The sequence below is a fragment of the Epinephelus moara genome, chromosome 10 (genome assembly GCF_006386435.1).
Source record: "Epinephelus moara isolate mb chromosome 10, YSFRI_EMoa_1.0, whole genome shotgun sequence".
Lineage (NCBI taxonomy): Eukaryota > Metazoa > Chordata > Actinopteri > Perciformes > Serranidae > Epinephelus > Epinephelus moara.
Genome location: NC_065515.1, coordinates 5,898,611 through 5,914,594, shown reverse-complemented (window position 1 = coordinate 5,914,594; position 15,984 = coordinate 5,898,611). Strand labels below are relative to the sequence as shown.

Below are 15,984 nucleotides of genomic sequence, written 5' to 3'. Positions count from 1 at the left end.
ATGGCCTGGAGGGCTCACCACTAACAAGCGGGCGGCGGGCAGCACAAGCTCAGCGGGCAGCGAGGGCCTCAGTGAGGCAGGGTGACTCGGGCCACGCCCTGCATGGCCACGCGGTGAACCAAGCTCCAGAGGGAGAGCAGGTTAACCCGGCCGCATGTGATCTGAGAGTCGGCGCCAACCACGCTCCTCTGGAAGCCTGACAGAGGCCGATGGGAGCACAGAGACATCGAGCAGTTTTGAAGGTTTATGCAACAGAGCTGAAACGTAATCTAACACCAGTAATTAGTTAATTGTTAAACAAACAGCACGCACTCAAAGAGGTGAAGATAGACACACTGGAGGAGTTATGTGTTTTTTAGGAAGCCAAAACCACACATGGCGAGATTTATTGAGTTTGAACAGCAGCCCCGTTTCACAGACTTCACAGAGCGATGATGAGAAGGACTCGCGGCTCTCCCACTTCACTCCGCTGCTCGTGGGATTCTCACAGTCGAATCCAGAGATACCAGAGAGCCTCTGCAGGGGACGGACGTGAGAAAGCGTCCCCGCGTCCACAGAGAGAAACCATCAGAGGCGCTCTTTACAGTGTGGCTTTACAGATCAGGCAAGTGGTGACTGTGGCCTCAGAAAAAAAAAAAAAGCTTTAATTAGCCCTCACTCCCAGCAGACTGCCAACCCAAGAATAGGGGTTAGATTAACAACGAGAACACTTTTAATCAACTCTCAAAGCGTTTCCTTGCAACCCCCCCCAATGTCAACAGTTCGCAAACACATAATTAGAACGGGCGGAGGAAATGGATGTTTGGTAGGTGATGAGGTTTTATACATTTCAAAATACAAAAGTGTGAAGTGACAATTCACAGTCTACAGATGCAGAATAAACAGCTGGAAAGTGTGCATTAATCACAGGGGCAGTAAACGAGGAAGCAAATGGGTCTGGACATGAAACAGGACAGAGTCGCACCTCTGGTGGAATACATGAAATACTGTATTGACCAACGATTACAACTTAAAACATACTGTAAGGCACGATGACCCTGGGCCATTCATAGGAAACAATAAATGAAAGTCAACACAAACAGTACTTTGGATTATCTTTGTCCCTAATACAATCTGGGACGCAGAAACAGTAACACAGTTTCAGCACCTAAAGGCAAGAATGTCTTTCATCTTAAGTTAAAGGGATGATTCGCATTTTTTGAAGTAGGGTTGTATGTGGTACATTTCCACAGTAAGTGTATTACCAAATGAACTGCACCAGAGTTCGTTTGTTACTGTACCAGGACCACCTCTTCAAGAAGGTCTCGATCCGGTCGTTTTGGTGCACACCTGAGTGCGACTTCTGTGTTCACACCTGCCCAAGCAAACTTAGATACGATTGAACCGAACCAAACAGGGCAGGTGTGACAGCACCCTTAATACTTTTTGTCGCTGCTCCCTCCTCACTCCAGCCTGCTTCTCTAAACTGGCAGCATGTTGACTGACATCTCCTGTATGTAACACAATGACTATAGGTAAGTACATCATACAACCCCACTTCTAAAAATCTGAACTTTCCCTGCAGGTCCAACAGTTATAAAGTCGTCTACCAGATTATACAGTACCTGAAAACAGTTTGAATCAAGCATCCATTAGTACGACAAAACATGAAACTTTCCTGTGCAACTTTTCTTGGAACCGTTCATAACTTTTATAAAAATGAGAGCCCTTGTAGAGCGGTAAAAAAAGGAGCATGAAAGACTGACGACAGTATGTTTATACTCTCTGGCTACTCTGTAAATAAAATATTTAACTTGTGAGCTGTTTCAGATTTTGTAGCTGGTTAGGATTCGTGCTTTTAGCGCTCCACTTCTCTCTGTCTCCTGCTCAGCCATCCTGTTTTAATACTTTTATTTTGAAATAATAAATGGAGCAACATGGCAACATGGTTGCGCCCTCAAGTGTGCTTGAGGGCGCAACAGAGTCTAAATATTAAACATGTTTGGGCGCCAACAAACAGGTGTAAACATGTAGGAAGCGTACAGGTAAAACTACAGAAAGTGTACTCACAGGTGTTTTTTGGCACATGGCGACTGGCCATGGGTGTACAGTAATGTGTTCAGACAGTTGGTCAGTAAATGCTACGGTGGAAGAGGTCAGGCTGTGACAGTATGAACAGTAACACTGGTTAGAAGTCGGAGAGACAGACACAGCGGCTCTGGAGGCAGCTCAAACATATCTGGGATTATCCAAAACAATATGTGAACAGGATGACAAAAAAATTACAAATGTACAGCCTATGTTTCAATTTCGAAATACCAAATGTTTTCCATATTCTACATGTATGTATTTTTAATAACAACATTTCTGCTATCTATCCATCTGTGTATAGTATGTGTAGGCCATACTGCTTGCATGAAGCATGGGACTGAACTTTATCCGAGGAATCAGATATCATTCTCAGCCAGTGGTTCCATAATTGGCTCTAGCTCTCCGTCTCCCCGTGGACATTCTCCATATGTACTTTGAGGTAGTCGTTCCTGGTGAACTTCTTATGGCACAGCTGGCACTCTGCCATGGGCCGGTTCGGGTTGTGTGTAAGCTTGTGCCTGCTGAGCATCTTCTTCAAGCTGAATGACAGGTCACACACCTAGAAAACACACAGGATTTAAACAGGAATAATCAAAGTAAGCAAAATAAACACACTTTAAGTTTGAACTTGTTTACCACATTCCTCTGCTCACTGCAGAGTTCAGGCTTATCACAGGCACAGCCGGAGACACACAGAATGATTTGTAAATCAGACGCGACGGACCTTGGCGACAGATATTGCTTTTTTTTTTCACCAGTAGCGAGAGGGAATGCATGCAACTTAACATCCATCACAAATGAGCCATTTTACACTGTACAAATGACTCCATCGTCCTCTATCAATCATTATAATCCGCCGCTGGCTGCTGTTCAGCTGCAGTTTAACGTACTGCTTCAAGAATCACAGCATGTGTCCTCCTCACTCCATCTGTGAAGAACTTCAGGGCAATGAATTACATTCAGAAAATCTCAGACACTTTACATCTGTGGCCTGTGAGATATGAAAGAAATCAGTTCTGGTTTGAAGTGATGCCGAGCAATATATCGATTGTACTCAATGTTTCACAGCTTATTCCATATTGGATATATAAAATGACTATGTTGCAAACATTGAGTTAAACTGTTATGTCACTTTTTTAAAGCCACTGGCATACACATGACCTGTCACACACACGTGGCGATACTGTGTGATCAGGCAAGGTGTGTTGTACCTGAAGGGCTCCAGACCGTGAGCATTTAGTCACGTTTTGCAACCATGGAGCACCAGTGCGACATGCAAATACTCTTAATTTATGAACTGCTAACGGCTAACTGTTGACTGGAAGCTTTATGTTAAAAGCAAACACATCAACACTTCTCACCTGAGATGAGACAGGTACATCAGAATAAAAACCCCAGTGGTTCTGCTTTGACTTATTTTAATATCAACAATACTTTATTCAACTTAATTATACCAGTATTCTATTTAACTTTATTACAGCAGTACTTTGCTTAACTTTATTATAACACTATTTTCTTAAACTTAATGCAACAGTACTTTTTTTTAACTTTGTTATAACAGTACTTTGTTTAACTTTATTAAAACAGTATTTTGTTTAACTTTATCATACCAGTACTTTATTTAACCTTATTACAACAGTACTTTGCTTAACTTTATTATAACACTATTTTGTTAAACTTAATGTAACAGTACTTTATTTAACTTTATTATAACACTATTTGGTTAAACTTAATTATAACAGTACCTTGTTTAACTTTATTACAGCAGTACTTTGCTTAACTTTATCATAAGACTATTTAGTTAAACTTATTTATGACAGTACTTTGTTTAACTTTATTACAATAGTACTTTGTTTAACTATATTAAAGCAATACTTTGTCTAAATTTATTAGAACAATACTTTATTTAACTTTATTATAACAGTACTTTATTTAACTTTATTAGAACACTATTTTGTTAAACTTAGTTATAACAGTACCTTGTTTAACTTTATTACACCAGTACTTTGCTTAACTTTATCATAAGACTATTTAGTTAAACTTAATTATGACAGTACTTTGTTTAACTTTATTACAGCAGTACTTTGTTTAACTTTATTAAAGCAATACTTTATTTAACTTTATTATAACAGAACTCATTTAACTTTATTACAACAGTACTTTGCTTAACTTTATTATGACTATTTTGTTAAACTTAATTATAACAGTACTTTCCTTAACTTTATTACAACAGTACTTTATTTAACTTTATTACAACAGCACTTTATTTAACTTTATTAAAATGGTTCTTTATTTAACTTTATTGTACCAGTATTTTATTTATCTTTCTTACAACAGAACTTTGTTTAAATTTATTAAAGCAATACTTTGTTAAACTTTATTATAACACTATTTTGTTAAACTTTATTATAGCAGTACTCACTTAACTTTATCATAACAGTACTTTGTTTAACTTTATTATACCAGTATTTTATTTAACTTTATTTCAACAGTGCTTTGCTTAACTTTATTATAATAGTTCTTATTTAATTTTATTATATCAGTACTTTGTTTACATGTATTATAACACTATCTTAAAATTAATTATAACAGTACTTTATATAACTTTATTATTGCAGTGCTTTGTGTATCTTTACTATAACATTATTTTACTTTTTTTATAACAATACTTATTTGACTTTAATATATTAGTTCTTTGTTCAACTTTATTCTAACAATACTATGTTATAACAGTACTTTATTATTTTAGTCTTCTACTGTAAATTGGAGGAGATTTCAAAATATCAAGATATAAATCATGTATAGTGATATAGCCTAAAAATATTGCAATATTATCTATAAGCCATGTAGCCCAGCCCGTGTTTGGACACAATAATGGTCAAAAGTAAAAAGATTCCCGTGATATTATTACGCAGTCAGTTCACAAATTTCTGTTTTCCAGCTGATGTATGGTCCACAGTGGTTCTGTTTATAAGTCTACAGCCACATGATACATTTTCACCTAACTTCATATTTATTTGCTGTCCTGTTCTCACTTTACTGTCCCAATATATTTCAAATAATCTTAAAATCTGATCCAGTGTCAGTAAAATATTAAGAATTTTATGAAGTGAACCGGCGACAGGAGCTGATGAGAGCGGGGCCTCCTCGTCTCATCGTAACCCAGATGTTACTGGATGCTTCTACAACATTTTTAATGCTGTTATGACAGACACTGCTTATAGAGCCCCTCTAGCTTGTCTGGAAAATGTTCCTGGAACTGTGCAATCCTTTTTGTCTGACTCAAAATCCACCCCAAAATAAAATCCACATGTTATTTCTATTATCTTTAATAGTTTAGCGTAGAATTATTTACATGAGAATGTCTCTTCCGCAGCTGGGAAAAAGAAGCCAGATGAATGTTAGAGACACTTTCTGCTGATGCTTCACTGGCAATGAATAGGATACTGATTCTGTGGTCTCAAACAACAACTCCGTGCCCATTTTCTGGTCTGGAACTTGAGGCGATGCCACGGATTTAGGCTTATTAGGGTGTTAAAGCTCAAACGAGAATCTGGGAATCCAGAGTTGGGTGATGGATTAGACACGATTGTTTTTTGATGTTCTTCAAAGAATTAAGAGATATTTGGATTCCAGAGTTATGATCTATTGGCCATGACTGAGCTGTCTAGAAGAAAGGTTTTCAGTCCGACACTGCGGCCCCCTCGTCAGACAAAATTGAGACAACTGTGTCCACCCTATTTTAAAATTGCTTCAGTTTTTTGTCTGATCTGAGCCACAGTAATGTCAATTCATACTGAACGTGCACCACAAAAACTTTCATATCAATGGATTTGTGTATTAGTATTATTCTTTGTCCTGCTTCTACTTTGGGGGATAATCATGCAGCATGTGCTTTGGATTTGGACACAGTTGTCTACATGAGCTCCCTTTACTTGAGTATTTGTTTACATTTTGGCATATAAGTACACTGAATTACCTTTTTTCAGTTCCTGTTTGCAATGTGCCCATGGACGTGCACACAACTATCACTTGATTATTTTGGCACTGAAGAAAACTTGAAATTGTGATGATTCTCTGGCAAGTTCTTAATTGTAAGGATTGTCTTTATTGCTGTGATTTCGAAGCAGATTTCATGGACATTGGTTCATGATGGAGTAAGGTCCGTAGGGGATTTGAGGGGGACGCCATCCCTCTTCTTAGCAAAGTGAACAAAATGCACCACCCTTGTTAACCTGCTGTCTCTCCCCATCCCCCTGGGTCCAGACCCAGAGTCAACATCTCGTCACAAACCGACATTTGGTCATGGACTTTCCACGTTGACATATGACGTATGACTTTTCAAGAACACTTCCGCTTTCTCAGGAAATGTACAGCTTGCATATAAACGCTTTTTGCAAAATACACTCATTATATTGGTACAACAGGGCGGCACAGTGATGCAGTGGTTAGCATTGTCGCCAGCAAGAGGGTTCCTGGTTCAAACCCGTGCGGGGAAGCCCCTCTGTAAGGAGTTTGCATGCTCTCCCTGTGTCAGCGTGGGTTTCCTCCAGGTGCTCCGGCTTCCTCCCACAGTCCAAAGACATGCAGGTTAACTGGTGACTCTAAATTGTCCGTAGGTGTGACTGTGAGTGTGAATGGTTGTCTGTCTCTATGTGTCAGCCCTGTGACCGTCTTCAACAACAAACGCACAAGGTTACATTTGGACAACTCACGTTGGTTGGGTTTATACAACAAAGGCACATGGTAGGGTTCGGGAAAAAAGAACAGGGCTTGGCTTCACAATCATAAGGGAAGCAAACACCGACCTCCTGGGTGTCAGTGGTTGTTGGACCCATGCACCATCTGTCCTGCTCACCCTAGTCTGACTTTTGCCCCCTTTACATGCATTGTTGTCCCACCGCGTTTCCCCCTGATGCCACCAGGCTCTGTTACACATCAACAGCGACTGGCCACATATTATGCTGATGCGAAAGAATGGCTTTTTTTGTCTAAAGTCACGGCCCAAGCGCCGGTATTTGACGACTTCAGAGTGAGACCAGGGTGCTAGAGTCCGTACCCCTCTTAAAAATTAACAAATCACCAACTAAATACAGTCAATAATCCTCTAAAAGTGTTTGTCACACTGACGTTAAACTAATGTTCATCATGTCTGTGACTAGATTTGACCAGGTCATGACACTTTAATCGACCGTGTTGGTGAATGAGCCAAACTACTTTGACTTCCTGTTGTTTTTAGAACAAAGGCATGCACCTGCTGCCTTCACCTCACACAGCACTGGTTTTAAAAAACCTGTGGTCTAGAATAACACTAAAAACCCATCACTTTAATTCTGTTTGAAAGGTGTCAAGGTCCCAGAACCCTTGGGCTTCACATTTATCCATCACATTGAAATGTTTTGAGAGGTAGACAGGACTTAATAGGATTTTGAATTCAAAAGATTCCCTAAGACAAAGTTGTGGCTTTCTACATGAAGAGCAGGAATTTGCCTTACGTTTCCAATTTTCAGAGATGGTGATAAAGCATTTAGAAAGTTGTTTCCAAAATGGACAATGTCTTCTGTCACATGTTCCCTCCCTAGTCTCTGAGAATAATTATTACTCCAACAGTATTATAAGCAGAGGGTAATTTCTCCCTCTGATCCTCTCAATGTGTTTACGTGAGATCAGCCCACTCGGCCCCTCCAGAGAAGCAAGATCACTATCTGCCTCTTACTGAGCCCCCCGACTCTTCCCCACATCTGGCCTGATGCCATCACGTATATACACACACAGACAAACACATGCAAGAATGGAGGGAAGACAGCGGCTGGTTTGGAGGTAAAGCAGAGGCGGCTGGATACTCACATCACATTGGAAAGGTTTCTCTCCTGTGTGGGTCCTCATGTGCTCGTCCAGTCCTCTTTTCTGGCTGAAGGCTTTGTTGCACTCGCTGCATTTATACGGCTTCTCCTGCAAAAACATACAGATACACGCCGAACTTAAAGAGGGCACTTGATGTGTCAGCGTGCAGCAGAATAATACATAAAACTATACTCAGTTTGGTCACATATGGACAAAACCTGGAGGATTTGTGTCCATTATAGCGTACAGCAGGGTAATGACACACACATGTACACACACACACACACACACACACACACACACACAGAAGACACGCACAGTGGAAAACACAAGATGTGGAAATATCCCAGTAACACACACAATCACACACTGATACCCTCTCACTTCACACCCCGGTGTTCTCCCTGTCAGTTTATGAAGATATGATATGAAAGGTTGTACAGCCCCTGCAGTAGGGAGGAAATGGCCGGCGCAGGGGCCATCAAAAACACATGGAATCCTCAAAAGAGTAAGGAAAACACGGCACAGAAGATCCCTTTGAACATGTATCAGAGCACTGGCACTCTGGGGCTGTAGAATATCACTCCTCTGTCTCCACACCTCATCAGTTTACCAAAGAACATTTCCTCTGCGCCTTTCGGAGGCCTGTCTCAGTGTCAGTCAAAGCAGATATCTCACCGTGGGTGTGTTTTTCACAAAAAAACTCCAAGTATGTGTGTGTGTCGGGTGCAAGTGTTCAGCAGGGTGGACGGCCTTGAAGAGTGGGTGTGTCCTGCAGTCGGAGGGGAAACGGTGGTGACACCTAAAAGACTTGAGGAGAAGCGTGGAGATAGCGGGAGCTGGTTCCCAGTGTCACTCTTTGGGAAGCTGTTTTTGACAAGCCTGGCTGATAGCAAAGGCTCTACCCATTTAAAGCTTAGTTGTCATGGGAACAGGGTGAATGCAGGAAGTAAGGGTCCTGGGAAAGGCGCTATCATGTGGGCGGGGCAAGGAGTGCCCAGTGACACAGGATACAAAAGGAGGTAAAGATCAGGTTCGCTGCTTGTGTGTGAGCGTACGCATGTGTATGAGCGGCTTTAAGTATGCAACTGTTTGCGTGCAAGTGACTGAATAAAGGGGAGCGATGGAAATAAAGCAGTGTGTGTGTGTGTGTGTGTGTGTGTGTGTGAGAGAGAGACCTCAAGGAAACAGACTCTGTGATGATCTGCGTAACTCAAATTTCCACTTAACGAGGATCACTTCTTTTTCCATAAGGCCTGAATGCTTCTTGTATGACAAAGAAAAAAAAACCTATAAGGGGTCACAGTTCAAAGGTCAGGAAACACATGGATGGACTTAGGCGATGTGGTGTACCCAGAATGCATCGTTATGACCCCGGTAACATCAAACATCTGTACCTGGTGACCTTCACTCTTCAGCAGCTGTTCACCCAGCGACCTCTGACCTGACCTTTTCTCTCAATCTGACCACTCTCAGCAAAGAGCAAAGATGGAGTTTTGTTTATTTGCTCATGTGTCAAGTTAAATATGTGGATATTTGTAAAGCAGCATGCAAACAGGAAGTCATTGTGCTCTGTAAGGCTTCAGGGTGAAGTTAAAAATCAACAACAAAATCCACACGAAATACAGTTTTCTGTATTTTATAAAAAACACTTGTGATACCAGGCCACTTCCTTTCACAACAGAAATGTATTTTAATTTGAAACCTATTGTGGTGGTCATGAACAATGCCAATTCAAAAACACATTAAAAATCCAAAACAGGTACAACAACGGAAATTTGCTGCAGAAAGCCAAAACAAACACGTTAACATCAAAGACGGCGTGCAAAGTTGAGAACACACAAACCCCAAAAATAAATGCAACAGAAAAACGCTACATATCCAGTCAACTCAATGGAAACTCTCGGCCTCGAGGAGGAGCGCTACGAGGAACAGCTTGATTTACGACCCGAGTGAGAAAGAGAGGAACCAGACAAGAGTCTGTTTGAAGCACAAAGTAAAATGAAGTAGAGCAGGTTCACAGGACGTGGGCCAGACTCTGAAGCCATTTTGACACAGTGCCCAAACTACACTAGTGTAACTACTTCCTAACTTCCGAGTCCATCACATGATGCCATTAGGTCCGAGAAGCCCCCGCAAAATGACTTATTTCACTATCCGGCTTTGATATATTGTTTGTTTTTGACAGTCCTGGGCAGGCCTTGGCTTGGCTTGGCTTGGCTTGGCTTGGCATGGCATGGCATGGCTTGGTTTGGTTTGGGCCGTCCGCTCAGGGTGGCAGGGATTTGCATTTCCACTACAACAGGACCACCTTCTTCAAGGTGTGCCTTAAACTGATAAAGACTTGTCAGCATCATGTTTTAAACTGCAGCAGGCTGATCCACGGCTAAACTTCCCTGTTATTTTTGCTGCATGTGTTTTTCCACAGCAGCGCAGGTAAAAGAAGTTGTAGGTTAAGAAGTTGGTGGTGAGCTTTTTGCAGAGGTGCAGTAAGAGCCTGTTGTCTGCAGCTCTTCATCAACATCTCACCGTGGCTGTTTCTGCTTTTACTCTTCCTCCCTACCGTATTATTAGACTGGTCTTTATTAAGGAAAAGTTGCTAATAAAGTTCAGCTAATTCAAGTCCCCCGTTATTTTGTTATGTACAAACTGTTACTGTGAAGCAGCAAAGTAAGGAAATGTAGAGTTTTCAAGCAGCAACTTCACACATCCTCTAACACGGCTGATAGCGAACATGAAACATAAAGCAGATATGTAAAGTAAAAACAGGACGCAGGAGAGAAACTAAACTCCAAACCACAGAGATTCAGGCAGAAGCTACAGACGTACTGAGACCTGAACACACAGAGACTCTGGTCTCCTGCAGACAGAGGTGAGATGAGTCTCCCAACACACACACTCGTTTCATGGGGATAAGCGGGGTTGTCGGGGTTTGGCGAAACATCAGCGCTACCTCTAGGGTTAGGGTTAGGGTTACACTCTAGACCTACGGTGGCGGCTGTTGCTCAGAGGTAGAGCGGGTCATCCACAAATCATATGTTCAGCAGTTCGATCCCCAGCTCTTCCAGTCTGCATGTTGAAGTATCCTTGAGCAACATACTGAACCCCAAATTGCTCCCAATGGCTGTTCCTTCGGTGTGTGTGTGTTTAAAGTAGCAGGTGGCACCTTGTATGGTAGCCTCGGCCACCAGTGTATGAATGTGTCTGTGAATGGGTGAATGTGACTTGTAGTGTAAAAAGCGCTTTGAGTGGTCGGATGACTAGAAAGGCGCTACACAAATGCAGATCGATTGACCATTTTACTCTGGAGAAGGTCAGCACTGCGCGTCTAAACTGACAGATGGAAATGCAAATCAGTGCAGCATGGCTTTACTCGGCGCGGCCAAGAGTGACAATGGAAAAGACCCATTTGTAGCGTGTTTGCTTGCCGATGTATTTGCTTTGGGGATTCATATGTATATTTGAATTGGCATTGTTTCTCAAGCTGCAGCACTTTTCTCCTAATGAAAATATTTTGGGCTGTTGTAGAGTGTTTGCCCTTGTCAGCCACCGTAGAAGGCAGAGATAGGCCTTTACTGTGTAATCAGAAGTTCTGGGCGAACATTAGCTTACATTTGCCATGTTTATCTTTAAGATTTAAACGTTTTTGCAGTTTTTAACAGAGTTTCCTCTTTTTAACAGAGCTTGTTGAAGCGGAGCGACACAGAAAGCTGGGACTGACATTACATCATATTAGAACTTGTATCAACAGGAGTAAAAAACATGTTTAGCAAGTTGGTTTGTGCAAAAAAAAAAAAAAAAAAAAAAGCTGAGCCATGCAGAGGTGGGCATAAAAGTTTAACCTTGAGGCCGCTCAGAGTTTTTAAGTTTTCTAGTCAAAAAATTAAACAGCTTTATGTGCAGGAACAAAAGACAGAACCTTTTATATAGAATGTGTGTTTGTAATAATATACAGTCATCACCAGAGATCAAAACAATATTTTCAAAAAAATATCTTCATATCCAAAATGTCAGTGGTTTATATCGGCATCAAACGTGTTCCATTTCAGTTTGCACACGATGTGGTTTTTGGTATCAACACGCAAACTCCAAACGCATCCATCTCAAACGCTCTGTACATTAACAGCGAGCTGCAGCTCTTTCAGCCAAATGACATTTGTTTTGCTCGACAGTGACTTCATCTGGCTCTGCTGTTTGTAACTGTTCAGCCCATATTTCAGAGCGCTGTGAGCAAAGGCAGAGCCGGGAACATTAGGAACAAAACATCAGTCAGTGTAATCAGCAGCTCAGTAGAAAATTATACCTGCCTGTTTCTACTGCGGGACGTCAACCTGGGCAGGACACGTCCGTTATAACACAGTGTAATGGCAGAGCGCTGTGCTCTGGACAGCATTAAGAGGGGACAAATCTTTGAAATTAACAGCGCTGACAGGCTCCGACTGTCTCAGTCATAGCTGTATGAATTGATGATGGAAATACATGATGAAACACATTTTAAGTTGCATTTATCAAAAGTGGCAACAACACACAACCAGATGTAGTCGCTTTGGTGGAGAACTTCAATGGGGAGAAGTGACGCGGGGGAAAAAGCGCCATCCCAGCCCAGAATATTACCTCACGATGTCGATTAAGAAACCTACCTTTTCCTTTCTCCACCCCGAGCCCTGGCTCACTGTACATTTACATGTTCAGGCCATCACAACCCTGTTTCCTACATCTGCATCTGAATATTCTGCATTGTTAACAGTCGTCCGTGGAGTCAGCTGGTCTCAGTTTCGACAGCAGTTAAACAAACGCAGTCTAAGTGTATGTAATTTTCTCTTGCCTTTTGTGCCATCACTAGATGATTCATGAAAGAACCTGCAAATGTGGGAATTACCTCATGATTAAATGGGCAGGGAGTGTCACACTGTTAGACACAGAGGAGACAGGACGTTTCTCACAAGGCGAGGTGTGTGAGAATTTCTCTGTGCCCACTGCAGCTGTGAAATTCAGACGAATACCGAACACAAAACCTGAAGCAAAGCGCTCCAGACTGAAAGATAAAGTCAGTGGGACACCTGACACTGTGTTAGCATCCCTTTTTTCTCTCTACACCTATTCACTGCACTCATTCTGTATTAAACAGCACAATTAGGTGTTAATAGGCCTTAATCCCAGCAGACATTTTCACTCGTCACTGTAGGAAAAGCACAGTTGTTACTAACCCAGAACTGATGTGGTGTCGGAATAATTGGAATAATTAGTTCCCAACTGGGAAAATTAACGTGAACGCCCCCTCTGGTCAAAACAACAGCTCAGAAAGTTGGCATAAATTTTGGTACACGAGTTGACGTCATATATGCAGAAACATGACGGATGAAACCAAATGTTCAGTCGATGGTAATAAACTTTTTATTATTAATCAACTCATTTATGAAGCCTATCCCAGCTGACATTGGGCGAGAGGTGGGGTACACCCTGGACAGGTCATCAGACTATCATGGGGCTCTTTAATTATAATTATTGCATGTCACTTGTTTTGCTCTTATGTAAGTTGTCATATGTTATGAGTTGTTGCTAGTTGCTCTCCAGTAGAGCAGTGGTTCCCAACTGGTCCAGCCACAGGGTCCAGACTTCTCCTTAGTCGTTAGCTCAGGGTCCACACAGTTTAACCCTATGGGCCCAAACGACGCAAAGTGTGTCCAAATTCACACCTGTTCTTCTCTATGGATTTTCTTTCATCATAGCGAGACGCCACTCATATCTCGTGAAACAGCGGAAATGCACCTTTCCAACAAGACCAAGCACTTGTCGCTAGTCCAGTGTTTTCACAAGGAAGGAAAATTATAAAGTTGCACTTAAGTTATGTATAACAAAGCTTTCATACTGCTTTGCACACACATTACTCTTGGATGGATTACTCGTGAGTGCAGGGTCGCAGAGAAATGCAACGCATATCACATAAAAGCGCAGGACCAGAGGTTTCCAATGATACCACACACATCATTGTGCTGTGCTATCATGCTATAAATACAGATCAAATGTCTACAAAATAAAAACCTGACAAATTTCTTTACAATCCATTATACAGATCTTGTTATCAGTCACTTCATATAGTGAGGAATAATATCATTACTATTTTCTATTATGTTAGATGTAAATATTGCATGTTTCTTTCAGATAAAACACATTTTTGACTTGTGAATGAGTCAATGGAATTTCTTGCAAGAATCAAAAAATACTGGCAATCATGTCCGCCTGGCACAAACCACATGTTTTGGACAACTGTGAAGTGACAGAATGTCCCAGCATCATGGTTCTTATATTACCAGATTCCAGAGAGTCTCCCCTCTTCAGATATCACAGAATATGTCTACTTCCAACTTGTTATGGTGAGATACATGTAAAAATGTAAGACATTATTAACACAGATTTTTTTCTCCATTGATATAAAAATTAATATAAAATACAGGCACATAGAAGGACATGCAATGAATGAATCAAATCTGGATAGCCAAGATTGTCCTGAAAACAAAACAAAACAAAACAAGATATAGCATGTGTATGTAGCCTTTATAATGACTGTGATATCAGCTTAAAAAGTAAAGGCAGTAAAAATACCCCAAAAAAGGCCTCTGGGACTAAATCACTTTGTAATATAAAAGCTTTACACTGCTTAAAATACGACACATCTTTGTAGCACCCAAGTTGTTTCCACATTACAACTAAAAGTTCATGGGGACACCAAAGCCGGAAGAACAACTTCCCATCTTGTGAAATGAGACCATCCGCGGAGCACGTGAATGCAACTTAATCACATTAACAATGGCCCATTTCTATTCAAGTGTCATGGTAAGTCATGACAGTGTGACAGCGAGCCAGCGTGCACAATGCCAGGACCCTGAAACTGAAGCAGCGAAATGAAATTCAGCCACGTTTCATTTTATTATTCACACCTGTGGTTTTCCTACTGTAACATGTGATAGTGAAGGCCGATGGTGCATTTGGTGATGCTTTGTCTCAACAACAACACCTTTAATTTCTTTACTTCCTTCAGGAAATATATACTAACACCACCACAGCATGTTACAAAATAAAAAGGAAAAAACTCTACATAGTAAAAAACTGTTGATCAATCACAGTTTAATGGACACAAATGGCTGTGATTGATCAAACTGTTTATCTGTGATTAGAGATGCACTAATCCTTCTTCTGTCTCAAAAATAAAAATGTGAAAACACAAGAGCTTGCTAAACCAAAAAGCAGTGATATAACCCCAACCCTAAAGCCATGTTGGCCCATTAAGCAAAGAGAGAGATGTTGGTCATTGAAAAACCTGGCAAAAAGCTATTACCATAAGGTTACCTGGCTGCAATGGTGCATCATAGCAGCTTCTAACGCCTCTCTTCCTCAATATAGTGGATGAGTAACTGAACATTTAAGTGACAACATGTGAAAAGTCTTGTTAGCAAGGTTAGATCCAGCACTGTTTTTGGCCACGTTTGCCATTGCAGGAAAAGGTGTCTCATTTGAGACGCCTCTGAAAGGAGATAACAGCGCACACTCTGACATCACAAGCCAACACCTCCTGTCTACATGTTATGGCTGTATGTGTTCCCTTTGCTGTTGTCCCTGTTCGCTCTCCTGTAGGTCTGCACAGGTGTGCTGCATTGCCTAACGAGGTGCACTGCTCAACGAGGTGCACCTGGGATGAGGAGGAGGTGCTTAGCCAGCAGAGGAGAGAGCCTGGGATTTTATTGTCTGGTATGCTTGTCCTATCTTACTATATGACGAAATGTCTGTGTGTCTGTTCCACGTTTTTCTCCTCACTGACTTGGTCAATCCATGTGAAATTTGGCACGCCAATGAAGCAATATTACATCAATTGGCCAAAGGGGGGCGCTATAGCAACCCACTGAAATGTCAACCTTTGAATGGGCATATCTCATGCCCCGTATGTCGTAGAGACATGAAACTTTGCACAGAGATGCCTCTCCTCATGAGGAACACATTTGCCTCAAGAACCCATAACTTCCGCTTATATAGATTTTCCGCCATTTTGAATTTTTTTAAAAACACTTCAAATGG

At 41.3% G+C, this 15,984-nt stretch overlaps 1 protein-coding gene across 1 annotated transcript in view; it reads right to left on the bottom strand.

Annotated features, from left to right (window-relative positions):
* Positions 1 to 364: 364 nt before the first annotated feature.
* The window catches only part of prdm5 (PR domain containing 5), a 54,360-nt gene continuing 38,740 nt past the window's right edge, over positions 365 to 15,984 (bottom strand). Inside the window, exons 15-16 of the mRNA XM_050055941.1 lie at positions 7,918 to 8,022; positions 365 to 2,629 (exon numbers count right to left, since the gene is read on the bottom strand). Of these exons, the coding sequence (XP_049911898.1) occupies positions 2,465 to 2,629; positions 7,918 to 8,022 (270 nt within the window). The 3' untranslated portion in view covers positions 365 to 2,464. The remainder of the gene's footprint in view (positions 2,630 to 7,917; positions 8,023 to 15,984) is intronic.